The sequence below is a fragment of the Lithobates pipiens genome, unplaced genomic scaffold, assembly GCF_037356315.1.
Source record: "Lithobates pipiens isolate NorthernLeopardFrog02 unplaced genomic scaffold, aLitPip1_a1.2 Scaffold_13, whole genome shotgun sequence".
In the NCBI taxonomy this organism is placed as follows: domain Eukaryota; kingdom Metazoa; phylum Chordata; class Amphibia; order Anura; family Ranidae; genus Lithobates; species Lithobates pipiens.
In genome coordinates this window covers 77,608,820-77,636,669 of record NW_027507718.1, presented here as the reverse complement: position 1 = coordinate 77,636,669, position 27,850 = coordinate 77,608,820, and the positions used below count along the sequence as shown (strand labels likewise).

General features: G+C 43.1%; 1 protein-coding gene across 2 annotated transcripts in view; it reads left to right on the top strand.

Moving 5' to 3' along the window:
- CNTLN (centlein) overlaps positions 1-27,850 on the top strand; it is a 580,120-nt gene that overhangs the window by 282,940 nt on the left and 269,330 nt on the right. For both annotated transcript variants that reach the window (XM_077475235.1, XM_077475234.1), the window contains exon 14: positions 1,399-1,499. In XM_077475235.1, coding sequence (XP_077331361.1) covers positions 1,399-1,499 — 101 coding nt within the window. The remainder of the gene's footprint in view (positions 1-1,398; positions 1,500-27,850) is intronic.

Sequence of the window (27,850 nt, the reverse complement as noted above, 5' to 3'; positions counted from 1 at the left end):
TTGCCAAGGAAATTCAGGAACACCAACAGAACTTTCTACCTGCAAATACAGCTACCAATTTAATTTCCATTCCGTTCTATATTTTGGTATATTTTGCATGACAATGCCAACAACAATGGTTTGAATTTCTTCATCAGTTAATCATCATGTTTAGTCCCTCCTCCACCATGACAACACTATACAATATATCCCAGGCAGCTTCCCCTGGGTAGTCTTGGTTACCCTACCTTCTCCTATTTGGTCCCCAAGCAGCAGAAAGAAACAAGCTTTCCCTATCAGTTTAGCCACCTTCTTGTTTCCAAGCAGACTCCACTCTTTATAACAGATACCCTCTCTCTCTCTCTCTCTCTCTCTCTCTCTCTCTCTCTCTCTCTCTCTCTCTCTCTCTCCCTCAATTTATTCTTAGACTGTCAGCCAACTTTGTACCACACAAATCCCTGTTCAATACACCAGGCAACTGCCATACATGATTAGTGAATTGCGGCAGTCTCCATCAGAGTAATAGTAAGAGGAGTTTGACTTGCATTTAAATGCTCTATTATTGCGTTTCCACTGACACTGAAAATTATACAAATTAAATTGATCCAATATAATGTAACAGTGCACATTTGGCCCACAAACAAAGAAACAAAAAAGTGGTTGGATAACATTATCTTAAAGCTGAACTAAACCCTCCCATCCTTTACAGCCAAGGAAGCTGCCATCTTAGCCTCTGTTTGATCTGAAGTTGCCATGGTGCTGCACATGTGGTCAGTTATGACACAAGCCATTTGATGGGTTGACAGTTTGGTTGAGAGCCTAAGCAACTGTGACAGTTATCATTCACTGCATTCTGTTAAATCAATGGGATTAACTTAATTTGAAGTTATGGCTTGTAATGGCTAGTAAACAGTAGCAATTTATACTAATGTAAATATTGGTTGTAAAAGGACTGATAAACTGTTACTGAAAGAAAAATTATATTTTGGAGGAGGGGGCAGAAATTGTGAATGTGTCCATTTAAATTGGATAGCCCGATTTGAATTTGCTGGTGTAGTAAAATAAATTGTTAATATAATGTTCATGCTAGTTATTTAAGCATTAAAAATACAGTATGTATATGTGTCTGTGTACAGAGAAATACCTATATAAATCTTGCACATTTAAATGCAATATCTATCTGTTTACCCTTTATCTAAAATGTTTGAATGGTAATAGAGAACTGTAGAAAAATGGGAGTTATCTTTTTAAGATTTGAAGCCGAATAAATGATATTCATTTTTTTTTCATGTGCAAAAATCTGCAATATATCTTCAACTAAGTAAAGAACATAAGGGTTTCATATTCTACAAGTTCTGTGCTTAAAATTTTATTACCACTTTGCAGTGATTTAATGACCATTATGTGAATTTCTTACAGAATGAACTTGGAAGAAGAAATAGATCAGTTAAAAGTGCAGGCATCAGTAGACAGAGCTACTATAGAAGAACTGAATACTTGTCTTCAACAAGAAAGAGAAGGTATTTTTTTAACATATTGAGTAGAGATGGGCCGAACATTCGAGAGTTCGCACCAGAACTCTCGAATGTTGCAAAAGTTCGGACCCGAACCTGAATCAAAAGTCCAAATTTTGAAGGCTTATATGCAAGTTATTGGCCATAAAAAGGGTATGGGGGCCCAGGTACTGCCCTGGGAGACATTAATCAATGCAAAAAATGTTTTTAAAAAAGATAGTTCTTACAGGAGCAATCATTTTAATAATGATTAAAGTGAAACAATAAGAATGAAAAAATCCTTTAAATATAGTGCCTGGGGATCCCCTTAGCCTGCTTGTAAAGTCATGCATCTGTACCGTGTATAGAACCTGCTGCAGCAAAACTGATACTTCTAAAGAAAAAAAATGACATTTAAATTGCTGGCACTCGTTGACCAGGCATCATGCTCGGGTAAGGGTCTGGTATGGATTTGGGGGGGGGGGGGGCTCCTTAACAACAGCTATTCACTGTGATCTGATTAGGTAAAGCTTTGTCCAATAAGGGCTTAGAATGCAGCGCACAGTGCATTGTAGTGCATTTGGCGGGCGAAACATCCCGTCAAGCGCCATGCAAATTCAGGTGTTCACCGAACAGACAATGTTCACACAACACTAATAATGAATATGTGAATAACATTCTCCTTTCCTATTTGTTTTTCTTTATCCTGGCATGTTTGCCATTAAATAAAATACTGGAAAGAAGAAGGTATGTGGTGGGGGAAAGTTCTCTTTCAACTAATATTTTATTTTATAATGGTGGCCATGAGAAGCAGCTTTATTCAGTGGCAATTTTCTTGTAAAGCTGGCCATACATGGATTGACTGGCCAAATGTCTATTCATATATGGGCAAGGAGGTTGTACAGAAATCAATCTACCAATTGACTTCTGTACAGCCGTCCTATGGGATCTTTTGCTATCAGAAAACAAAGGCTCAGCGGAGAGAATTCCCTCATCAACACATTCGAGTGAGTCCTTTTTTTATTTTTTTTATTTATCCTTCTGGTAGAATGAAAAAAAAAAGACAAATGTATAAGTTGCTATCAGGCAAGTATGTATTAAAGTGGAGCTAAAGTTAAAAGGAAATGACATGTATACTTCAAGTTTTGATTCTCAAATGATTCATCTTCTTTCTTTAAAATTCTGTTTACATTTGGTCACCATAAGTAGTTTAGAATTGTTACAGAAATCCCATCTGCATTAATTTGTAATTAATAGCGAGCAATAAGTATTTGCGAAGGAACACATCCCCCTGGCATCTCTTTTAAAAGGCATGTTCATCTCCACTGTCCATTGGATGGTGCAGACTTTTGCTGTGAGGAGGTGCTGATCAGTTGCTTGATTACTGTTCCAAAAGAAGGTCTGATGGAATGTGTTCAAGCAACTGATGGGCAGACTCCATAGCTAAAGTCTACTTCCGTGGAACATGCGTGTCTAAATGGTGTAGAGGGATGCATTTTTACTTTTGCTATCAACAGGAACCTGATTATCGTCCATCTCCCCCCCCCGAATTATGGAAAGCAGGACATGCTAAAAAAGCAGCTACAGAGATGACCTGAGAATATACAAAGGCTATATTGGCCAAAAAATCAATATTGGATGACAACAAGAGAAGAGAGTCATGGAAATATGAGTCTAAAGCTGGTCATACATGTCTCAGTTTTTTTTTTTTCTTGTTCAACCAGCAGCCTGAATTTAAAAATGTTTAAAAAAATAACCTGATTCCCCCATCAACACATTTGATAGGCATGCAGGAATCCTCTCCACTGTGTAATTGTATTCTGACAGCAGATTGACTCCCCCAGCCATCAGAATACACAGATCAGAGCTGCAGACTGTTGCCTCCAATGCTGATCGAATGGAAATATACCGTTGAACAGCAGTCGAGCAGTAGATTGTCTTCTGTTCAACCACAGTAGCCACACATGGATCTAAATTCATCCAGTCCCTGTTGAACCGGCCACATTTCAATCCATTAATGCCCAGTTTAGGTTTGAGGTGTTTCAAAATTAAAAGATGCTGAAAAATGTATCAAAAAGCTGCCTGTTTTACCTCTTGCTGCTGCAGCTGGTCAACATCTGATTGGTACTAAGTCCATCATACAGCAAAAAAAAAAAAAACACACGCCTGAAACGTACTTCTCAGCTGTACAAAATCTATTTTGTGAAGAAACTGGAGAGCACTATCTTCTATAGAATGAACAAGTGCAATCTCCACATCTAAACCCTATATCAACCTTGTGTAGGAAAAAGTTTTACCACAAACTTGCCTTACATGCCAGTCTCACCTCTTGAACGAGTTATCTGCGGTTACATGGAGCCGGTTCACATATGTCCCGGTCAGCTGTGGTCCATCTTTGAAATGAGTCCCATACGATTTTAGGTCCGGTTCAGGTCCTGCCGCCAACTGCAGCCAGACATGTTTGAACCAAACCTTACATAATAGGTTGAAATTTCCCCTGAGCATCTTCAAATAACGACAGAATGGCTCAGGTCTTCTAAGTTGGATTTTTTACCAATGGAGGATTTTTTCGTTAATGTAAAGTGTGATGATTAGAACAGTTTCATTTTATTAAACGCATAGAATGTTGTGACATTTATTGGCTATATGTTTTTATTAATTTAATTCTTTATCATATGTGTGTTTTGTATAGGGGTAAAGTGCTCTTTTAACTCTCATCTGAGGATTTATTTATGTAATAAGCCTGTAAGAAAACTCCTGCTGTGGAAAGTTAACAGCTGAAATGAATTTTCATCAGCTGTGTGTCTTACGCTAAGTGAGATGTAAATGTATTCAGCAGTTCTAAGCTATGGGGCTAGACTGAAAAATACAGTACCTTGGAGATAAACAAAGGATATTAATGTAACAGTACTCTTCTACCCTGCTGTGTGTTTAAAGTTTTACCTGTGTTGGATGGTAACATAATTTGAATAATGCTTAATTTAGTTTACATGCATACTTTTTAATTGGCCTTGACATGATCCCGAGACAAAAGAAATCTCTAATTCAGTCTAACAAATAAGTCACTGCTTATGCCCAGAGGAAAGCAAATCTGTGGAGCATAGTGATACGTTGTTTTCTTTCTGGATTAGAATTTTATTTTCCACACTCACCTAGTGTGTTTGTATAGGATTTGAAAAAAAAAAATTTTGATTTTTTTTCAAACCTAAGTTAGTAGTAACAGGAGTCTTAATTTTTTTTTTTTTTAACTTCCATTTTAATAGATTTTCAATGTAAACATACATATGATTGTCAATGGGAGTTTTTCTCCAAACAGTTGAAACATTACTTTAGTACTTTCATAACATGTTAATAGAGTGTAATCTAGAACAATACATAGTAGTGTCAAATTTCCTTAATGCCCATTCCCCGCTCACCCCCAGTGGGGGGTACTAACTGTAAGTGGGGACTAGGCACCATGTTAGGAGTGTGAAGGACATAACTGCAATTAACATAGGTATTTAGCATAACATTGGGTGTCAACAGGAGTGAGCATATTATCATTAACCATGAGATGGATTAATTGGATAGAGACTTGTCTTAATGCTGTGAGCTAGCCTGACTGATTTTGAGAAGTTTAGTGAGGGGTAACAACTGTTACTGGATCAAACAGTTGGTAAGAAGACATGACTGGGTATGGGAAGAAATGAGATGATGGGGGAGAGGGCTATTTGGTAGAGCTGTGTCAATCAAGGGATTTGCTTCTTCGGAAAGCAATTCATGTAGCCCAATTTTTGAAAAAGACTGTAGTGGTCAGTTCAGATTTGGCAAATGCATACTCCAGTTTGAAGTGTTCATTTAGTATGCGGATAGTGTCTGTTATTGTAGGTGGATTTACTGATTTCCATTGTTTCGCTAGCGCTAAGCGGGCAGCTATCAGAATATGAGTCGCCAGTACTTTGGACTGTCTATGCCACATGCACATCGATAATCCCAGCAGGAGATCTTGTGATGTCAGAGGAGGAGATGCAGGGCATGTGGAGGAGATGAGGATAGATGCCTCTTGCATTTTGATATTGGGGCAGTCCCACCAGATGTGGCATAGAGTTCCTATCTCATCGCAACCTCTCCAGCACTTCGGTGATGATGTAGGGTAAATGGCAGCCAGCCTGGCTGGGGTGAGGTACCACTTGTGATAGTTTTTGTACAGCTTCCCAGTGGGTGATGCAGTGGGACAGGTGACAAGGTAGAGTGTATGGCTTGATGCCACAGTTTAATGGGTGTCTGCGAGAGAGGACCAGTAGTTGGTTGAAGAGGATGAGTGTTCATCTGGTGGTGTGGTGAGCAGATTGTATGCCAATGAGATTCCTTTGATTGCCAGTTTAGGTGTATCATAGTATTTCATTAATGCATTTGGGAGAGAGTCCTGTGTCCATTGAATTTTAGATACCGTATATACTCGAGTATAGGCCGACCCGAATATAAGCCGAGGCCCCCAATTTACCCCCAAAAAAACTGGCAAACTTATTGACTCGTGTATAAGCCGAGGGTAAGACATGCCTGTCCATCCCTGTGTGTGTGTCCGTCCATCCCTGTGTGTCCGTCCATCCCTGTGTGTCCGTCCATCCCTGTGTGTCCGTCCATCCATCCCTGTGTGTGTGTGTGTCCATCCATCCATCCATCCCTGTGTGTGTGTGTCTCCATCCATCCATCCATCCATCCCTGTGTGTGTGTGTCTCCATCCATCCATCCATCCCTGTGTGTGTGTGTGTGTGTGTGTGTGTGTGTGTGTGTCCAGCCTACCTTTGTCCCGAGCCTCCGTCCCGTGCCTTGCCTCCTTGCCTCCGTGCCTCGCCGCCGTGCCTTGCCTCCGTCCCGTCCCGTCCCGTCCCGTCCCGTGCCGTGCCTTGCCTTGCCTCCGTCCCGTGCCCTCTTCGTCGGCGCCTCGGCGGCCATTGTAAAATTCAAAAGCTGCGCCGCCGCCTTCGCCTGTGATAGGCGGAACACTGAATTTCCCAGCAGCCTGTGTTCCGCCTATCACGTACATCGTATCATCCTCGTCCGTAGTACGAGGATGATACGATGTCCGTGATAGGCGGAACACAGGCTGCTGGGAAATTCAGTGTTCCGCCTATCACAGGCGAAGGCGGAGCCGGAGGCGCGGCTTTTGAATTATAGAATGGCCGCTGTCTGTCTGCTCGACACGCTGATCGAGCGGGCAGACAGCGATGACTCGAGTATAAGCCGAGGGGGGCACTTTCAGCCTCAAAAAAGAGGCTGAAAATCTCGGCTTATACTCGAGTATATACGGTAGTTGATTTAATCCCAAAATAGAAGGAGGAGGATTGTGGGGCGACTCCGTATGTCTGCTGCAGGTATGAGAATGGATGTAGGCCCAAGGTGGACTATAATAGACCCAAGTTAGTAATTCCTTTGCTCATCCACTGTTCGAGGTATAGATCTGGTGATAAAAGTTCTATAGCTTTCATAGGTATCCTAGAAAGGGTAGAGAGAGGTATTCCTTTGCTGATTTGTGTGATGGCTGTCCATACTCAAATTGCTGCTGTTATTGAACTTAGAAACTGATGTTTTGGTTTGTGGTTATGTAGGATGGCAGAAAGTAGACTATTTGTGTCAGTGTTGAGAGCTGTGGTTATAATCTGTTTCCAGGTTTTTGGGAGTTAGTTGACCACCACTCTGTCGGTCCAAGAGTATTGCTCTGTAATACCCTTGAATGTTGGGAGCTCCCGTGCCCCCATGTTGAACAGGAGTTAGGAGAATGGTCCTTTTCAATCTCGGTTGTTTGTGTTGCCATATAAATGTATTGATTGGTTCTTGTAGTTTTCTTAATTGAGATGAAAGAAAGGGTAGGGGAATAGTGCAGAACACATAGAGTATATAAGGGAGGAGAAACATCTTTGAGCAATTCTGCCAGCCCATGAGATAGGGAAAGAGACAGGGAAATTGCTCAGTTCCTTGGATAGGAGCAGAATCTTCTCCACGAGGTCGTTATAGTTTACTATTATTAGGTTAAGGCTCAGGCATGTTAGATGGATTCCAAGGTAGGGGAGAGAGGATTTGGTGGACCATGTAAAAGGGGATGTTGCTGTTATATTTTGTGTAGTTTGCGAATCGATGCCCAAGCTTAGCATGGTGGATTTGCTATGCTTGATTTTATATAGGGAGATCGAGCTAAAATTGTCAAGAATACTTTGGACAGCCAGTAGGGATGGTTTGGGATTGGTTAATGTGATGACGTCATCGGCATATAACTCGATTTTATGTTCTATTTCCCCAATTTTAACTCCCGTTATTGAATGAAATACTTATATAGCGCACAATGCGAACTGAATCGCCTTATTGATGTTGCTGAACGGGTGGATTCCGCCAGTGGTTCCGTGATCATAGCAAAAATCAAGGGGGAGAGAGGGCACCCTTGTCTGGTGCTATGAAGGGGTCTGATACTATTTCCGGTGTCCAGACTCGTGCAGCAAGGGAGGAGTAAAGGCTTAACATGGCAGCTAGAAATGATTCTGGAAATCCGAATTTACGGAGCACCTCCTCCATATATGTCCAATGGACCCTGTCAAACACCTTCTTTGCATCCAGGAAAAGGAACAGGGAAGGGGTTCGACTATGCTCCATCTACTGTATGAGGCTGATGAGTCATCAGGTACTGCCCGCTTGTCACCCTGGTATAAATCCCACTTGGTCTTGGTGGATTATTTGGGGAATTATTGAGGATACAACAAGGGCTTTTAGTGATTCTTTGGGGATAGTGCCTAAGTTAGCAAAGTGGTTGTAGGCGTTGCAGAGATGTCGTGCGAGAAAATCAGAGAAGTGCTTAGAGTATTCATTTGGGAATCCGTCTGGGCCAGGGGCTTTATGTTGCGGGAGTTGTTTTATGGCTCTAGTTATTTCTTCTGCGGTAAAGGGAGTTGATAGGCATTCCAACTAGCCAGGAGTTATTTTGGCAAGGTGTATTGTTGAAAGAAAGGCTTTAATATTTTCTCTGGTCTGTGTGGCTGAAGGATCAGAGACTTTTAGGTTGTATAACTTAGCGTAAAATGCCCTAAAGGTGCTTACCTAGGGGGTCTGTGAGAAATTGGATCTTTTTGTGGAGAATTGGTGTTTCGTTTGGCTAGGAAGGTCCCTGATTTGTTGGCAGAAGCGTAAAACTGAAGTTTCATTTGCTTGATATAATCAAATTTTTTGTGTAGATGTTCACTAAGTTGGTGTCTGAGGTTTATTAATTCTGTGGAGATCGTGGAACTCTGGCATTGTTTGTCTGTTCATGGTCACTTATCCGTTTTAGTAAGGTCTCTGTGGTGAGTGAAGGCAATCTTTTTTGCCTGAGCGCCCATTTTTATAAATGGACCTCATAAAGAAGCTTTATGCGCATTCCAAATTATGGAATGATCATCAATTGAGTGGGAATTGTGTTGAAAATAATTCTCAATCTCAGATAGAATTTGCCCTTCGAATAAAGGGGTTGGTAAGCAGAGAGGCGTTTAATCACCAGACAGTGTGTCTGGGGGATTGTTTGCTGATGAAAAGTTTGATCGACAATGGCGCATGGTCAGACCAAATGATTGTACCTCTTTGCGCTTCTGTGACTGATTGCAGCAGGTATTTGTCGGTGAGAAACAAGTCAAATCAAGAGTAAGGCCGCGTACACACGCGGGGACTGTTCGCTCAACTTTGTCCGTCAAACAGTTTCAGCAAACAGTCCGCTCAAAATTAGCATGGACGGACTTGCCCACACATGACGAACGAACAGTTTGCTGAAACCGTGCGCGATGACGTGAACGGCACGTACGACGGGACGGAAAATACGATGTCCTATACACTGCATTACAACTTTCGGCGTGTAAATCCTTTCTGAGCATGCGCGGAACTTAGTTTGACGAACAAGCCTACACACGAGGGGACTGTTCGCTGAAACCAAGTTTCAGCGGACAGTTTTTCGGAATTTCCGAAAAACTTTGTTCAGCAGACTGTTCGCTGAAACTGTCCGCTGAAAGCCCACACACGAGCGGACTGTCCGCCGAAACACTGTTCAGCGGACAAAGTTGGGCGAACAGTCCCCGCGTGTGTACGCGGCCTAAGAACTCTGGGAGTGAGAATAAAAAGTGTAATCTCGTTCCTCATCATGTAAATACCTCCATGGATCATATAGGTCTTTTTAATCAAAGAGGCTAGAGCAGATGGTCTGCGTTTCATTGAGTTAGATATGTTGAGCGCCGTGTCAATTATGTCATTGAAGTCCCCGCATATTATTACTGGGTTTGATCTGTATTGTGCTATTTTCGAGAGTAGCCTTGTATAAAAGTGTGTTTGACCTTTTATTTGTTTCAAATTACTTTTTAGTACGTTTTACAAAACATATTAACATTTATCCAATATTCAATGTCCGAGAAAACAAACATAAAATAATAAAATACTTCCTTTACATGACTATATATATATATCTCAATTATAAACTATTACATTTCCTTATTAACTTTCCCCTTTCTCTCTCATCCATTCATACCCACACGCAAAAAAAAAAAGGCGATACCGCTCTAAAAATCCCTCTCCCTCTCATCTCCACCATCTTCTCTCGTTCCTTTTGATTATTTTTTTGGCCTTTATTTGGCATGTAAAGATTGACTATGGTGAGACGGTGTTCCTCATCTACCTCACAACGATGAAATGTAAATGAGACAGATGCGCTTATTGTGATCATAGCGCCTTTTTTTCTTTTTGGGTGCGTTAGCAAAGAAGCATTGTGAATATCGTTTGTGTGAGCAAAAGGGGGGTTTCGTTTTAGAGAAATGTGTTTCTTGAACACATGTTCAAGTCAGTGCTTCTTTCCATAACAGATTTTGTTTGAATGGGGAATTCAAGCCTTTAGCATTAATTGGTGTGAGAGAGATGGCCATGCTGATGGAAATTTCCCAGTAGGTGTGAACGAGAGGAATGAGAATACACCTGATATATTTGTCAGTCAGGTGCAATAATGGTAGTAGACCAGCGTGTAAAAATATAAAACAATGCCCAATGTGCAAAGTAACACTTGTATGGTATAATAATAAACATTGCTTGTCTGATTAGGTAATACAGAATATTTCTGAACAATAATATCAACAAAATAGAACACAATAGAGTGCTTAGCACATCTTAACCTGAGGGGTGAACCAAGATAACAATGTCACCTATGCTGCATCCTACTTATGCTGGAACAGGTGCCGGCACAAGGTGAGGGAGCAGGGGAAGATGCCAGTCTCTTGCCACTGTCTGCTGCCTGCATACTGGGTGAGGGCTCCGGAGGAGCTAGAATGTCCATTGCTTCTTTGAGGAGGGCAGCAAGAGTGTTCCCATTAGATCGGGCAGTCTGTGAAGCATGCCCTGACTGAGCTGCTTCTTGTGAGCCTCCGGTCCTGGTGCCGGCGCCATCTTGGGCTGATTAAAACCAATTTTTGGAAATGCCCGAGTGTTTCCTTGCCTTTCCCCCCCACAATAGAGCTTTATCGTGGGTCAGACGGTCGCTGTGGGTTATGGAAGATCCGAGTGGTGGAGCGGAGTTCGGGACTTGCACCTCCATCTTGGTCCACAGCAGGCCATGCCCCCAAGAGTCTTAATTTTATCTAGGCAAATGTCACAGACAGGATGGAGTCTTGGAAACACGGTCATCTCCTCCAGCTCTGCTGTGTGGAAGAGTAAACTATTTTTGCTAGCACCTTCTGGGACATCAGGAAAGCATGGTCCAATTTGCTCCTCTATTTTTCCCCCGCTGGAGCAAATTGGATCATACTTTATAGGGCCTTTTTTTTTTTTTTGCTTCCCTTCCCTCTAGATCGACTGTGGGTATAAGTTTCTTTACATAGTTGTTTTCTATTTTCTATTGTTTGAACTAGACGGACTTTTGTCTTTTTGTTTAGGCCTGACTAACTACATAATCTTTTTTTCTTACTCCTTTGAGATTTTTTTCAAGATTCTTCTCTACATCATTGCTAGTGCTTGCCTCTTCGATCCCAGCTGTGCGATTGTGGATGTCCTGACTGGCATTTACAATGCCACATTTGGACCCCACTGGACTGCCAATTGCAGAAATAGCCTTCAGCTAGGGCACTACAGACTCCTTAGTAGTAAAAATGTAGCTTCGGAGCTTTCCATTGCAGAGGCACAAGCATTGCTCCAGCGCTCCCTTCCCTTTCTCTAAAGACTAATTTTGTGTGCAAAGCCCTGTAAACACGGGCCGAATGTCAGGACACATTTCTGTGTTGTAATAAATGAAGTTAAATAATTTCAGAACTTTTTCCACCTTTTAATGTGACCTATAAACTGTACAACCTAATTGAAAAACAAACTGAAATCTTTTAAGGGGAAAGTAAAAAAATAAAAAATGTGTTTGGACAAGTGTGCACACCCTGTTATAACTGGGGATGTAGGGGCGTTCAGAATTAAGCAATCATATCCAAACTCATGTTAAATAGGAGTCAGTACACACCTGCCATCATTTAAAGTGCCTCTGATTAACCCCAAATACAGTTCAGCTGTTCTAGTAGATGCTCTAGAAAGCTATGGGATATAGTTAAAAAAATAATGGGATATAGTAAAATAACAAAGTATACACCTCTTTGGAACAATAAGAAGCTACAGGAAATATGGCAGGTTGGAAAAATTTTAGAATGGGAAAAATGCGGTATTGTAAGGCTTAGCCATTTATATGGCGGCAGGGGTATCAAATCTTTTGATCAACTGCAAAAAGAATTTAAGATATCACAAAATTCATTCTATGCTTATATACAAGTGAGGCATGCCTTAAAGACCCAGTTTGGAAATGTATCATTAACATGGGAAGAACTGCCCTTGCTATATCCAGTAGCACAAGTAGGACCCACTAAAGGATTAATATCTAAATTCTATGCCCAGCTGAGTGAACAGACTAACAGCGAGAGGAAAGGGAGGGTTGAGAAGGGGAAATGGGAGCATGATCTAGGCAATATAACACGGGCACAGTGGAAAAATATCCTATCAGCATGCCCAAAGGTCTCGGTTTCTCCTCCCCATAGGATTTCCCATCTGATGGTAATTAACAGAGCATATTATACTCCCCAGAAATTATTTAGATTTGGTAAGAGAACGGATGACCGTTGCCCCAGGTGTGGGGGGTCAGGGAATTTAATACATATGCTCTGGAAATGTCCTAAATTATTCAGATACTGGGAAGGAGTGGCAGAGACAATAAGTAGGGCCTTTGGGACCGTGATAGAATTAAACCCCATAGTGTGTATTTTAGGATATAGAAATGAGGAAGTAGAGAGAAAGGGAGTAACAACGGTAATTTTAAGATGTCTATTCCAAGCCAGAAGAATGATTGCTAGGAGATGGCAATCAAATCTAGCCCCCACAGTAGAGGATTGGATGAGTGCTGTAAATGAATATTTATATAAGGAGAGAGCAGTATACGCAAAACGAAATAACTTAAAAGAGTTCAATAGAAATTGGAGAGATTGGATAGAAGAGATGCACACCCCAGTTTAAATCACGATAGGAAAAGGAAGAAGAGAGGGGGAGGGGGGATGGGTACTGGGAGAGAGCAGGGTGGGGGGATGGGTAGTGGGAGGGAGCTGGGTAGAGGACATTAAAGGTATGGGAAGCATTATAACATATTCACGACACATGGTAGGATAAAAGCACAAAGATATATACTGGAGGGGAGGGGGGGGGTTTGTATTGATAGAAAGGGTGGGAGGGAGGGGGGCGGGGTATATCATTAGGAAAAATGTAGGAACTGCAAAAATACTCGAGGAAGGATAAAGGGGATTATGGTATTGACTAGATATTGTTTTAATTTTGTTAAGTAGATGTGATGTATGGATGTTTTTTTTTTCATCTCCCCCCCTTCCTAGAACTTTAAAACTCAGGCCTCTGAAAGGAAGGAATATGTATTGAAATTTTGGTAATGTTATTTTAAGATGTGGTCTGTATACTGTGAAAATTTAATAAAGATTAATATATAAAAAAAAAAAAATTTCAGAACTTTTTCCACCTTTTAATGTGACCTATAAACTGTACAACCTAATTGAAAAACAAACTGAAATCTTTTAAGGGGAAAGTAAAAAAATAAAAAATGTGTTTGGACAAGTGTGCACACCCTGTTATAACTGGGGATGTAGGGGCGTTCAGAATTAAGCAATCATATCCAAACTCATGTTAAATAGGAGTCAGTACACACCTGCCATCATTTAAAGTGCCTCTGATTAACCCCAAATACAGTTCAGCTGTTCTAGTAGATCTTTCCTGACATTTTCTTAGTTGCATTCTACAGCAAAAGCCATGGTCCATAGAGAGCTTCTAAAGCATCGGAGGGATACCATTGTTAAAGCACGTCCCTCCAAAATTGATGAAAAGATGAGAAGAAAACTGTTCAGGGAGGCTGCCAAGAGGCCTACAGCAACATTAAAGGAGCTGCAGGAATATCTGGCAAGGGCTGTGTGGTACATGTGACAACAATCTCCTGTAATATTCATATGTATGAGCTATGGGGTAGAGTGATAAGACGGAAGCCTTTTCTTACCGTTTCTGATGAAGCAAAGATTTGACTTTTTGACCATAATTCCAAGAGATATGTTTGGCGCAAAAACAACACTGCACATCACCAAAAGAAAACCATACTCACAGTGAAACACGGTGGTGGCAGCATCATGCTTTGGAGCTGTTTTTCTTCAGCTGGAAAAGGGGCCTTAGTCAAGGTAAAAGGAATTATGAACAGTTCCAAATACCAGTCAATATTGGTACAAACCCTTCAGGCTTCTGCTAGAAAGCAGAACATGAAGAGGAACTTCATCTTTCAGCATGGCAACTACCCAAGGCATATGTCCAAATCCACAAAGGAATGGCTATGTCAGAAAAATATTAAAGTTTTGGAATGGCCCAGCCAGAGCCCAAACCTGAATCAGATTGAAAATCTGTGGGGTGATCTGAAGAGGGCTGTGCACAGGAGATGCCCTTGCAATCTGACAGATTTTGTTTTTTGCAAAGAAGAGTGGGCAAATATTGCTAAGTCAAGGTATGCCCTGATGGTAGACTCATACCCAAAAAGACAGAGTGCTGTAATAAAATCAAAACGTGCTTCAACAAAATATTTGTATATCCACTTAAGGACCGAGCCTCTTTCTGAAATTTGGTGTTTACAAGTTAAAAACTTTTTTTTCTCTTTTGTTCACTGACTGACACAGCTCCATTAATCTTGACCATAGGGATGTTACGCCACCTTCAGGAGAAGACTAGGCAGAACATGGTATACATGGGAAAAAACAGAACTTTACAATTCCGACCAGGGGGCAGTCCCTCCAGTAATAACCCCTCAGCCTGCTTCCTGCAGCTCAGTTTTTTTCTGCCTAGTGAAGGAGATGGACCTAGGATCCCTGCAGGGATTTTTTTGCTGAAGTTTGCCTTTTGTGCAAGATTTTAAGATCCTGTGGTCTGCTATCAACAGCCGGCTGGGTGACAGGCTGGATGATCTAGATCATTGTAGTCTCCCCAGCCTGGCCATTGAGCGTGTGCAGACACTAGCTACGTGCTGGGTCGGCCATGACATGCCCCTCAGGCTCCAGGGGTGGCCGGTGAGCGCAACACTCTGGGGCACACATATGACCAGACTAGGGATGTCTTTTTCACAGTGTGCCGGGGCCAGCAGCCACCCCGTACTGATTGGAGAGTGGGTCTGTGATGGGATGTCCCCAGCTCGTCGGGATGGTAAGTACAGCTCTCCCTGCCTCGGCGGGATTGAGCAGCTGGGCATTCCCTGGGAGGTTGATTTGGGGGTCCCTCTCCTCCCTCTCTTCTCTCCCTGTCCCAATTTTCCCTCCCCCCGTGGGGGATGCTGCATGATGGGCTGCTGAGCGGTGTGTGTACCTGTAGCCAGGTGTCCCCTGGGGGACGCTCACCTTAGATGGGGGCTGCGATGGGTGGCTATGTCCCTGGGTGTCTGTGGTCTCCCCGCTGGGTGTCTGGAGGTCTGCATGTGCTGATCGCCATAGCGCTGTTCTGCCGCCATTTTCTCTGTCCTTTCACTGTGTACAGTTGTTTGTCGGCCATTTTGGGTATGCCTCAGTGGAAAGCATGGCTAGGGGCCATTTTCTCTGTGATTTATGTCCTTTATACAGGGATGCCGGCGGCCATTTTGTTGTAGCCCAGCACGGTTTTTAGGCTCAGCGCTGGTCCCTGCTGCTCAGAACAGCGTGTTTTTTTCCGCTCCGGACACCTGGGAGCTGATACTGGACACGGGCACTTGTAACTGAACGGCGCAGCTCTCGGTTGGGGTGGTGAGTCCGGCGGTGGGGGCCCCTCAGTCTGCAGCAGCTAGGAGGGTGGGACTGTGCACCTGTCCTAAGTCCCCAAGGGCGGCAGACAGGGTGGGTCAGCATGGCTTCAGAAACTGGTGTTTCTTCCCCAGAACTCCCTGCAGTTGCAACCGGCTCGTCTGCAAACAGTGCAGTGCCTTTGGACGTTTTGTCGGAGGTCCTTGAAACGTTCAATGCCAGGGTGGAGGCAGTGTGTGGGCGCAAAGGTGGTAAAAAACCTCCGCAGAGTGAAGTCCGAGGGGATTCCAGTAATACTGATTGCCCCAGATTGGCTTCGGTGCGCTTGGTGGCGGACGCTCTCTGGCGACTACTGTTACGAGAGGACCTTCTGTGTCAAGGTCTGATTCTCCATCCTGCTTTACCATCTCTGGTTTTAACGGCATGGCTGTTGAGAGCCAGGTACTAAGGAACCGGGGCCTGTCGGACTCTGTGATTTCAACTATGGGAGCTCTCTCCCGCCACCAATAAAAGTGAACTCCTGGCCAATCCGCCACAGAGACCACTTTTATCTGAAAGCGGACTGCCCGCTGAAGAAGAGGATACCGGGGTTATGGCAGCTAGCTGCTGCCTTAACAACTATATTCCTCTTCAAAGTAGCAACATAAAACGAGGGAGGGCAGTCCGTAAGTAGTTAAGGGTGTGCACACTTATGCAACCATATTAATTTAGTCTTTTATTTTTACTTCCCTCCACCTAAAATATTTCAGTTTGTTGTTCAGTTTATAGGTCACATTAAAGGTGGAAAAAGATCTGAAATGATTTATCTTTGTCTAATCTTTTTTTACATCACAGAAACCAGGCACTTTATTAGGGGTATAATAAGGCCCTCTGAAGGCAGAAACATGTAAGCTGCTGGCTTTCTGGATTTTTTTTTTTACCTCTTTTGCCTATACAAAAAAAAAATATTTTATGCTATGAAGCATCTGAGTCACTGATTGCATCTGTTTAAAATCTTTGTCTCTGGCAGAGAGCCTGAAACTGAACTACCATGCTTTACCCCATAGACTGAATGCTGGATCTGCCTGAGGCCTTAGCTGCTCCAAAGCCTTAAACGGTTGAAACTGTTAGATACTGAACCGCTCAAGTCGCTGACTGATGAGCTTTCCCCTGAAGGTTTGCAGTCTTCTGCTCTTAGGCCTAGGTTAAAAGATGTTTTGCACCACCCTATAAAAATGGGAAGATCAGCCTGTGCTTCTACCAGTGCTGTATTCAGTCTTGGGTTTGCAGGGCCTCAGCACCTTCAAAACCTTCCCTGCACATACCCTCCTCTATTTGAGTTGTTTCTGTATGAAGATTAAAAGTACCATTATCTGTATTTTGCACCTCCCAAACCTCAGATGGCGCTGTGTCCACTTAAAGTGGTTGTAAACCATTTCTCTGCCACTCCGAGCTGTGTGGGCAGTTTGAATGCTGCTTTGTTATTCTTTAAAAAAACAAATAATTTGCATAAAAATATTTGTGACAGAAAGTGGTTGTAAACCTGGAAATGCAAATACAAACTGAAATCTAATAAAGCAGAAGGCCATACATTATTTGTGCATAGTATTGCTGGTAGAAGAACAGCCTGTTATCTGTAATCCTCCCCGCTGTACAAAAAAAAAAACGGCACCATGAAAAAAGTGGTGATGCCATGCCCCTTTTACTTTGATTGACAGCCTGTGTAATGAGACACTAGCATGAGACTATGTGAAGGTAGCATGTCTCCTGCTGCTCTATAGCTCACTGTAAGCTGTGACATAGATCGAAGCCACTTTTACTTTCACTTTCCTCCAGAGATGCAAGGCTTACTAATTCAGCGGAGCATACAGAAAGAGAGACAGAGAGAGATACATCAGAGATTGAGACACGTTAGAGAGAGAAACTTCAGAGAGAGAGACAGTAGAGGATACAGAGAGAAAGGGAGAGACATCAGAGAAATACATAGAGATTTTGTGATTAGGTGTGAGGGGAATAGTGTGATGTTAGGTTTCTGCCCTGAGCTTTAGAGCTTTGCCACGCCCACAGATCAGCAAATTTCTGAGGGCTACAAGCAAATGAGGATGAGGTTTTGAGAGGTACACACAATTTGACTTGGGTTATAACAACATTATCTACTAAACTGTGCAAAAGAATAGTGTTTTAGGTTTGCAACCACTTTATTAAAAATTGTGTCACTTAGTGGTCTGTGTTCCCTTTGGACCAAACCATCTCCTGCCTTAACAAGACACTTACTGTTCCTGTGGAGGATGTCCCTTCCTTTAAGGAGTCCACTGATAAGACTGGAAGCCCTTCTTTGATAAGTACCTTCTTGTAGCTAATGGAGACTGCCGGAAGTAGGCATCTATCACAGATGCTAGACATTGAGGCTTCCGGAAGTGGTCAGCTTTGATTTTTAAGTGGTAGTTCTACTTAGACTACTTTCACACTGATGAGTTTCTCGGGCGCTAAAGGGCTAAAAATTGCGTCTGTAAAGAGCCTGAAAAACACCACCCCTGCAGCCCCAGTGTGAAAGCCTGAGTGCTTTCACACTGGGGCGGTGCGCTTGCAGGACGTTGGAAAAAGTCATGCAAGCCGCATCTTTTCAGACAGTAGAGAAGCGGTGTATACACTCGTATACACACGTAGGTAAACGTAGCCTTATAGTATGTGCAGGCACAGTATGTTTCTTGCTAGATTTTTCCTCAGCATTTACTGTGTTTAAAAGCAAATGTATAAAGTATGCATGTGGTCCTTGATCACAAGGCTATTGAGGCCAATGGAGATGTTAATGGTTGAACTTTTGAACCTGTCCTACAGCATACTGTTCTTGTGAACACTTGGGTTTACTGTTTTTTCAAGTAGATATGGGATTCACAAAAAAAATAAAAAAAAACCCTTGTGCTAGCAAGGGCAAACCCAGGATGGACAGATAATATATTCTTGTGATAGTTATTTCTGAGGTTAATAAGTTTAGTTACTCTGTTCTTCAACAGATAATTTGATTTTCACATGGTATATAAGCTCAAGACTGATAAAGACGCTGTGCTCCTTGGGGCCATGAATGGCTAATATGAAGTTTTAAATTATTTGAGATTACTAGAGGAACATGAATAATACTAAATACGTTTTTCAAAAGTAGCATTTTAATAATTGTGTGTGGTGGCCGAATAGGTTTTCAAATTCTTATAAGCCAAATAATGAACAATACATACATATAATAAAAACACCCTAACTGAATTATGATCTAAACATTGAAGCTAATTCCTCAAAAGTTTCCATTCATAAATAGCGGCCAAATGGACTGTTTTGATCATTTTGCTTTTTTGTTGGTCTACACTACACTTGCTTTAACTGAGCACGGTGGACTTTTTTTATTTAATGTATTGGCATCAGCATCCCAGTGCATGACTTAGTATTTCCACTCCAGTGTACATGAACAGGAACCAAAAACCTCAACCTCTTCTTTGCACTACACTGAGGTAAGTATTTCATGACTTTTATACTATTAGCCTGTCTCCATAATACATGGATACTCTAGTAAAAAGAAAAAAAAAAATTTGGCCTACTGTAGGACGCATACAATTATACATTATATATTTTCTTGTTAGCCACATAAGCTGAAATATTCAAGGGTAGGCAAAAAGTCAGTAAAAATTTGAAAGAAGGGAGCACTTGCTGATGGAGCACTTGCTGTTAATGCAAAGCAAAGTGCAAGCAGTCATAATGTTTGTAGACCATGTTGGAATCGGATGTGTCTTATGCAGCATCCTGTAGGGAATTTCACACAGATGATGAGGTATACCAAGATAGAGGATCTGCTAGAATTAATTTTCTTTAGAAAACTTCTCACAAATCGAGTGCCCAGCCTCCAATATGTGAAACGAAAGGACGCTTAGGAAATTTGTCATGCTTATGTAGGAGGAGTTTGAGTGATTTTGTGATTTTTTTTTTTTTCTTGTTTTTACAAACTGTTTATTGAAAAATAGAAATGAGCAGTACAAAATATCATTACAAAGTACATCAACAACATGAATAAAAATTGCATACAAAAATAAGAAATTAGAAGCGCAAGAGAATATCCAGAATATCTGAAAAGTAATGACGACACTTTAGACCGATACATAGTCGGAAAAGAGCCTGTAGGCACTGAGCCCACAAATAAAATAGTGGATATAATACAATTCAAGGTAAAAGCATTAGATGGTGGGTAGTCCATGTAACCTCATATACACTATATTACCAAAAGAATTGGGGCACCTGCCTTTACACATACTCCTAAACCTTAGAGCGGAGACTGCGAGCCAGGCCTTCTCGTCCACATTAGTGCCTAACCCCACAAATGCTCTTCTGGAAGAATGGTCAAACATACCCATAGACAGGAGTGCGTTACGCTCAGAATGCAGGGTTCAGGACTGTCTTACGCTCAGAATGCAGTGTTCAGGAGAGCATTACACTCAGAATGCAGGGGTCAGGAGTGCGTTGCGCTCGGAATGCAGGGATCTGGAGTGCGTTGCTCTCGGAATGCAGGGATCAGGAGTGCGTTGCTCTCGGAATGCAGGGATCAGGAGTGCGTTGCTCTCGGAATGCAGGGATCAGGAGTGCGTTGCGCTCGGAATGCAGGGATCAGGAGTGCGTTGCGCTCGGAATGCAAGGATCAGGAGTGCGTTGCGCTCGAAATGCAGGGATCAGGAGTGCGTTGCGCTCGAAATGCAGGGATCAGGAGTCGTTGCGCTCGAAATGCAGGGATCAGGAGTGCGTTGCGCTCGAAATGCAGGGATCAGGAGTGCGTTGCGCTCGGAATGCAGGGATCAGGAGTGCGTTGCGCTCGGAATGCAGGGATCAGGAGTGCGTTGCGCTCGGAATGCAGGGATCAGGAGTGCGTTGCGCTCGGAATGCAGGGATCAGGAGTGCGTTGCGCTCGGAATGCAGGGATCAGGAGTGCGTTGCGCTCGGAATGCAGGGATCAGGAGTGCGTTGCGCTCGGAATGCAGGGATCAGGAGTGCGTTGCGCTCGGAATGCAGGGATCAGGAGTGCGTTGCGCTCGGAATGCAGGGATCAGGAGTGCGTAGCGCTCAGAATGCAGGGATCAGGAGTGCATTGTGCTCAGAATGCAGTGATCCGGACTGCATTGCGCTCAGAATGCAGGGATCAGGAGTGCGATGCGCTCAGAATGCAGGGATTGGGGATGGGGGGTGATGTGAAGGGTGGTGGAGGACACCGCTATGTGGGTGGCCCTGTCCATATCAGTGTCCACTGCCCCTTCACACCACCCCACACACACACACAATAGTGTCCTCTTTTCCCCCCTTCCCTCCCATAGCATCCTAGCTGTGCACACAGGAGACCAAGAGGCAGCACAGTTCTGGACAGGGGGTGGGGCGGGAGCTGGCAGAGTGACTTTTTATATTAACTAGCTAGTGATTGGTTGCTTAGGACCTAACAACAAATCACCTGCAGGTTAACTTGGCCAGCTCCTCCCTCTGTCCTTAGCCGGGCTATTGCTGCCCATTGTTCATTGATGACCGCAGGGTGGGGGGGGGGCTGAGGCACGGCAATGGAGGCTGAGGGCAGAGAGAGAAGATGGGGATGGCGGGACAGACTCGTTCCCGGTCTACCTGTCGCCTACCTGCGGTCGACTGGTAGCCCGTGATCGACTGGTTGCTGAAAACGGCACCTACAGTGCCTTGCAAAAGTATTTGGCCCCCTTGAACTTTTCAACCTTTTGCCACATTTCAGGCTTCAAACATAAAGATATAAAATTTTAATTTTTTTGTGAAGAATCACCAACAAGTGGGACACAATTGTGAAGTGGAACGAAATCTATTGGATAATTTAAACTTTTTTAGCAAATAAAAAACTGAAAAGTGGTGCATGCAAAATTATTTGGCCCCTTTACTTTCAGTGCAGCAAACTCACTCCAGAAGTTCAGCGAGGATCTCTGAATGATCCAATGTTGTCCTAAATGACTGATGGTGATAAATAGAATCCACCTGTGTGTAATCAAGTCTCTGTATAAATGCACCTGCTCTGTGATAGTCTCAGGGTTCTGTTGAAAGCGCAGAAAGCATCATGAAGACCAAGGAACACACCAGGCAGGTCCGTAATACTATTGTGGAGAAGTTTAAAGCCGGATTTGAATACAAAAAGATTTCCCAAGCTTTAAACATCCCAAGGAGCACTGTGCAAGCGATCATTTTGAAATGGAAGGAGTATCAGACCACTGCAAATCTACCAAGACCTGGCCGCCCCTCTAAACGTTCAGCTCAGACAAGGAGAAGACTGATCAGAGATGCAGCCAAGAGGCCCATGATCACTCTGGATGAACTGCAGAGAACTAGAGCTGAGGTGGGAGAGTCTGTCCATAGGACAACAATCAGTCTTACACTGCACAAATCTGCCCTTTATGGAAGAGTGGCAAGAAGAAAGCCATTTCTCAAAGATATCCCAAAAAAGTCTTATCTAAAGTTTGCCACAAGCCACCTGGGAGACACACCAAACATGTGGAAGATGGTTAAAATTGAGGGGTAGATGGATGCAGCCAAATACAGGACCATTCTGGATGAAAACCTGTTGGAGTCTGCAAAAGACCTGAAACTGGGACGGAGATTTATCTTCCAACAAGACAATGATCCCAAACATACAGCAAAATCTACAAAGGAATGGTTCACAAATAAATGTATCCAGGTGTTAGAATGGCCAAGTCAAAGTCCAGACCTGAATCCAATCGAGAATCTGTGGAAAGAGCTGAAAACTGCTGTACACAAACTCTCTCCATCCAACCTCACTGAGCTCGAGCTGTTTTGCAAGGAAGAATGAGCAAGAATTTCAGTCTCTCGATGTGCAAAACTGATAGAGACATACCCCAAGCGACTTGCAGCTGTAATCGCAGCAAAAGATGGCTCTACAAAGTATTAACGCAAGGGGGCCGAATAATTTTGCACGCCCCACTTTTCATTTTTTTATTCGTTAAAAAAGTTTCAAAAATCCAATAGATTTCGTTCCACTTCACAATTGTGTCCCACTTGTTGGTGATTCTTCACAAAAAATAAAAATGTTATATCGTTATGTTTGAAGCCTGAAATGTGGCAAAAGGTTGAAAAGTTCAAGGGGGCCGAATACTTTCACAAGGCACTGTATGTGGCCATTTTGGTGACGTAAGAGCTTTATTGGATATTTGTAACGCAATTGCCTTTAAAGCATATTGTAATGTCTAGAAACATTTACCTTGGCACTTAAACAATAAATTCACCTTCTGACAAAAAAATTATAAATGCAATTTTTTTTGCAGGTAAAAAAATGTGCATTTATTATTTTTTGTTGCAGGAGCCTGTAAAACATTGCATCAGCGATAAGCAGATAATTCAGTATATCTTGGTGCTTGTACTTCATATGAGCAAGCTGAAACGCGCTGACAGGAAGAATAGATGAACTATCACTTCGCTTTGGCGCTGTCAGGACTTGTAGTTTTCCATTTACAGAGGACTGTGAATGAGTGACACATCCGGGCATGGGCGGAGCTCGGCTGGTCTGCATTTTTTAAAAGAAAGGCTCCCCTGCTAGCTGTCACGGCGGAGGGTTGGGCGCTGTCTTTTCATAACATGTTAAATCCGGACTATGGGTGTAACATGTTATGAAAGTTGAATGTATCCCTTAACTCAAAGCCCCCATTGAACTATATGCCTATAAAGCAAAAGTATATACTCTCTTGCCACTTGTTCATTTGAACACTGTTCCGTTAAAGAGGAACCGTTTCTACTGAACTCATCACTTCCTAGAGTGTTGACTTTAACCACTTGCCGCCCGCCCTATAGGCAATTGACGGCGGCAAAGTGGTTTCATAATCCTGACCGGACGTCATATGACGTGATCAGGATTATGAGCCGCTGCGCGCCCCCGGGGGCGCGCATCGCGGCGATCGTTGTTGCGGGGTGTCAGTCTGACACCCGGCAACTACGATCTCGGTAAAGAGTCTCAGACGGAGACTCTTTACCACGTGATCAGTCGTGTCCAATCACGGCTGATCACAGTGTAAATGGGAAGAGCCGGTGATCGGCTTTCCCTCACTCGCGTCTGTCAGACGCGAGTAGAGGAGAGCCGATCGGCTGCTCCTCTGACGGGGGGGGGTCTGTGCTGATCGATTATCAGCACAGCCCCCCCGAGGATGCCCACACTGGACCACCAGGGACGCCACCAGACCACCAGGGAAAAGGTAATCCTCCCTAGACCACCAGGGATGCCAGTTAGCACAATGGGTGCCAATTAGTGCACATAATGGATGCCAATCAGTGCCCACAATGGGCATCACTGATTGGCATGCATTATTGTTTGGCACTGATTGGCATCCATTACTATAGCATAACACCAATGCCGCCTATGAGTGCCCACCTGTGCCGCCTATGAGTGCCCACCTGTGCCGCCTATGAGTGCCCACCTGTGCCGCCTATGAGTGCCCACCTGTGCCGCCTATGAGTGCCCACCTGTGCCGCCTATGAGTGCCCACCTGTGCCGCCTATCCATGGCCATCTGTGCCGCCCATCCATGCCGACCATCCGTGCCAGCTATCAGTGTCCGTCCGTGTCGCCCATCCGTGTCGCCCATCCGTGTCGCCCATCCGTGTCGCCCATCCGTGTCGCCCATCCGTGTCGCCCATCCGTGTCGCCCATCCGTGTCGCCCATCCGTGTCGCCCATCAGTGCCACTTCATTGGTGCCCATCAGTGCCGCCTTATCAGTGCCCATCAGTGAAGGAGAAAACGTACTTATTTACAAAGTTTTGAAACTGAAACAAAAAAAAACATTTTTTTTTTTCAAGATTTTCGGGATTTTTTTATTTGTAGCGCAAAAAATAAAAACCGTAGAGGTGATCAAATACCACCAAAATAAAGCTCTATTTGTGGGAAAAAAATTATAAAAATTTCATTTGGGTACAGTGTAGCATGACCGCACAATTGTCATTCAAAGTGCGACAGCGCTGAAAGCTCAAAATTGGTCTGGGCAGGAAGGTGTTCAAGTGCCCTGTATTGAAGTGGTTAAAGAATGTTACCACAGCATTTCATATTCCTGATGTGTGCCTATTGTGCTATGTACAGTACTCCTGTCCCTTCTATTGCTTCCTTTTTGTGAAATACCTGAAGATCCTGCCAGTTCCCCTGCTTTCTTATTTTAAATTGACCATGCTAGGCGTGCAAGCACATCCATCTCAGTGTGGTTCATTTTCTGACTGTGCTGTGAGCAAAATCTGCCTGTCATCCAATGGTCAGATTTGTGCTGACACACACACCCTGCAAAGGAAGGCCATTCTTTGGGAAGATCAGTGTACCTGTTTCTCCAAACCCATCTCTCTCTGTCCCTTATGCAGCTCGGGCTTCACAGGACAGCTGTATTTATACTGTGATTAAATTACACACAGGTGGACTCTATTTACTAATTAGGTGACTTCTTAAGGCAATTGGTTCCACTAGATTTTAGTTAGGGGTATCAGAAGGGGGCTGAATACAAAATGCATGCCACGCTTTACACACATTTATTTGTAAACAATGTTGAAAAACATTTATAATTTTTCTTTCACTTTACAATAATGTGCCACTGTGTGTTGGTCTATCACATAAAATATCAATAAAATACATTTAAGTTTTTCCTTGTAACATGACAAAATGTGGAAAATTTTAAGGGCTATGAATATTTTTTCAAGGCACTGTATATACACACACATTCCCATTTTAACCGTTTGCCGCCCGCTGGCCACCTTATGACGACCAGGCGTCATGGCTCTCGTTCTGGCGGGCATCATATGACTTCCGTCCATCTAAACAGGGAATGCACGCAATCGTGTGCGTGCATCCCTGTTCCTTCGGTGGCAGCATGTACGGAGAGACACCGCTTGCCACCGAGGGGGGTTGAACAGCCATTGGGCATGGCTGTTTACCACGTGACCAGCCGCGATGAAGTCACGGGTGATCACAGATGGTACCGCCCCACTTTGCACGGCGCATGCGCGCAAGCACGTCGGTGGCAGCGTGTTCCCGGGGATTGTGTGTGAGAATGAGATCGCGGTAACATGTCGTTACCACTTAGTGTACAGCAATCACACTGATTGCTCCCCCCCAATAAATAGGACCTGTCATCACCCATCAAAGTTCCTGAGTACCAGACCATATGAGTACTTGTCACAGTCCATCAGAGTACCCGAGGAGTAAATGTCACAGTCCATCAGAGTACCCAAGTACCTGTCACAGTCCATATGAGTACCGAGTACCCGATTACATGTCACCAGGCCATCAGAGTACCCGAGTACCAGTCACCAACCCATCAGAGTATCAGAGTACCTGTCTGCAGCTCATCAAGTTACCCAAGTACCTGTCTCCAGCCCATCAGAGTACCCGAGTACTTTTTTCGGCGAAGTTCCAGCGGACTTCCGAACAAACGGACTTGGCCACACACAAACAGACAAAGTCCATTTGAAAGTCCATTTGTTTTGAATGTGATGACGTAAGACGGGACTAACAAAGGAAGTTCAATAGCCAGTAGCCAATAGCTTCCCTTGCATTGTCGTTGGTCCGTCGGACCAGCATACAGACAAATGGTTTTCCCGATTGGAATTGAGTCCGTCGGACAGATTTGAAACATGTTCTATTTGTAGGGCCGTCTGATTTATTTATTTTATGAAAAACCATCGGATTAGCCCACACACAATCGGATTGTCTGACGGACTGATTCCGTTGGACCTAGTCTGCCGGAAAGTCAGGTCATGTGTACGCAGCATTAGTGTCTCAAGAAATGAGATACACCTGATGTACTGAAGGCCTGAATATATGTAATCAATTTTCAGTGATTGGCACCATAGTTTGTGGACTCTATAACTTTCACAAAGACCAAATAATATACACTAATGTTGGTTATTTTTTACCAAAGATATGTAGCAGTATCATTTCATTCGGGTACAGTGTTGCATGATTGAGTAATTGTCATTCAAAGTGTGAGAGCCCTGAAAGCTGAAAATTGGTCTGGGCAGGAAGGGGATGCAAGTGCCACTGTATTGAGGTGGTTAAACTGATTTTAAAGTGGTTGTAAACCCTCCCCCACAACTTTTGTCCCATGTAAATCAGCATAAAAAACCCTAATGAACACTGCTTATAGATATCTCCTTACTTGCTTAGTATTGTTGTAATCCTTGTTCTGTAGAATGAAGTCACTGAGCATGCCCAGATCTCCCCTGATTTAAGGCACACTCTGTCTTATCGATCTGTTATCAGGACTTCCTACAGCACAGCACTGAACTCTGCTAATCACTCAGAGCTTCCTCCTACACACCATGTGATCATGTGACATGACATACAGTCTAAACTTGGCCATTACTGCAGTCTTATCAGCTGAAGCTGATAAGTCTGACAAAGGGAAACATTAGACATTGGCACAAGTAAATACTATGAAATAAACAAGTAAGCTATGAACAGGGAAGCAGGGTTGCCATAGAAACGTTGGATTGAGAAGGAGGCTTGGCTAAAAGTAAAGGAAGTGCTCAATGTAAGGGTGAAAATGCACTCCAATGTGGACTCAGAAAACAATACTTAAGATGGTGCTGCCTAACCCCTGGAAACAAGTTTTTTAAAGTTTCTTTAAACAGTAAGTAATATGCGATTTGGGCTGGATTACAGTGGCTATACTCTGATAATGACTTATTATAATGGACTAAATGAAAAGAAGCATCAGAGTGGGAGAGTTTACTTCCTCTTTAAAAAACATATTAAACATAAGTGTTCACATCTATAAAGAAAAAGTTTTACACTGTCTATTAAAGAACCAACATGTAATTGTTAAACATTTTAATAGACAGCGCAATGCTTTTTCTTTATATTTTTGGATGTCGCTGTGCACTATGTTAGTCCTGCTGTCAGATCATCATTTATTTGAATTGGTTCACATACATCAAGCGCATTACATTTTTCTTTATTTATCAGTGTTCACATATACTTTAAGTTTGATAGAGTCATGTTTTATTGTGGGTTTGAAGGAACGGTCTGAATTTCGATCCATGTATGACCATTTCCATTCATGAGAAGTCAATCCATCGATTGACATTTCCTGAAAG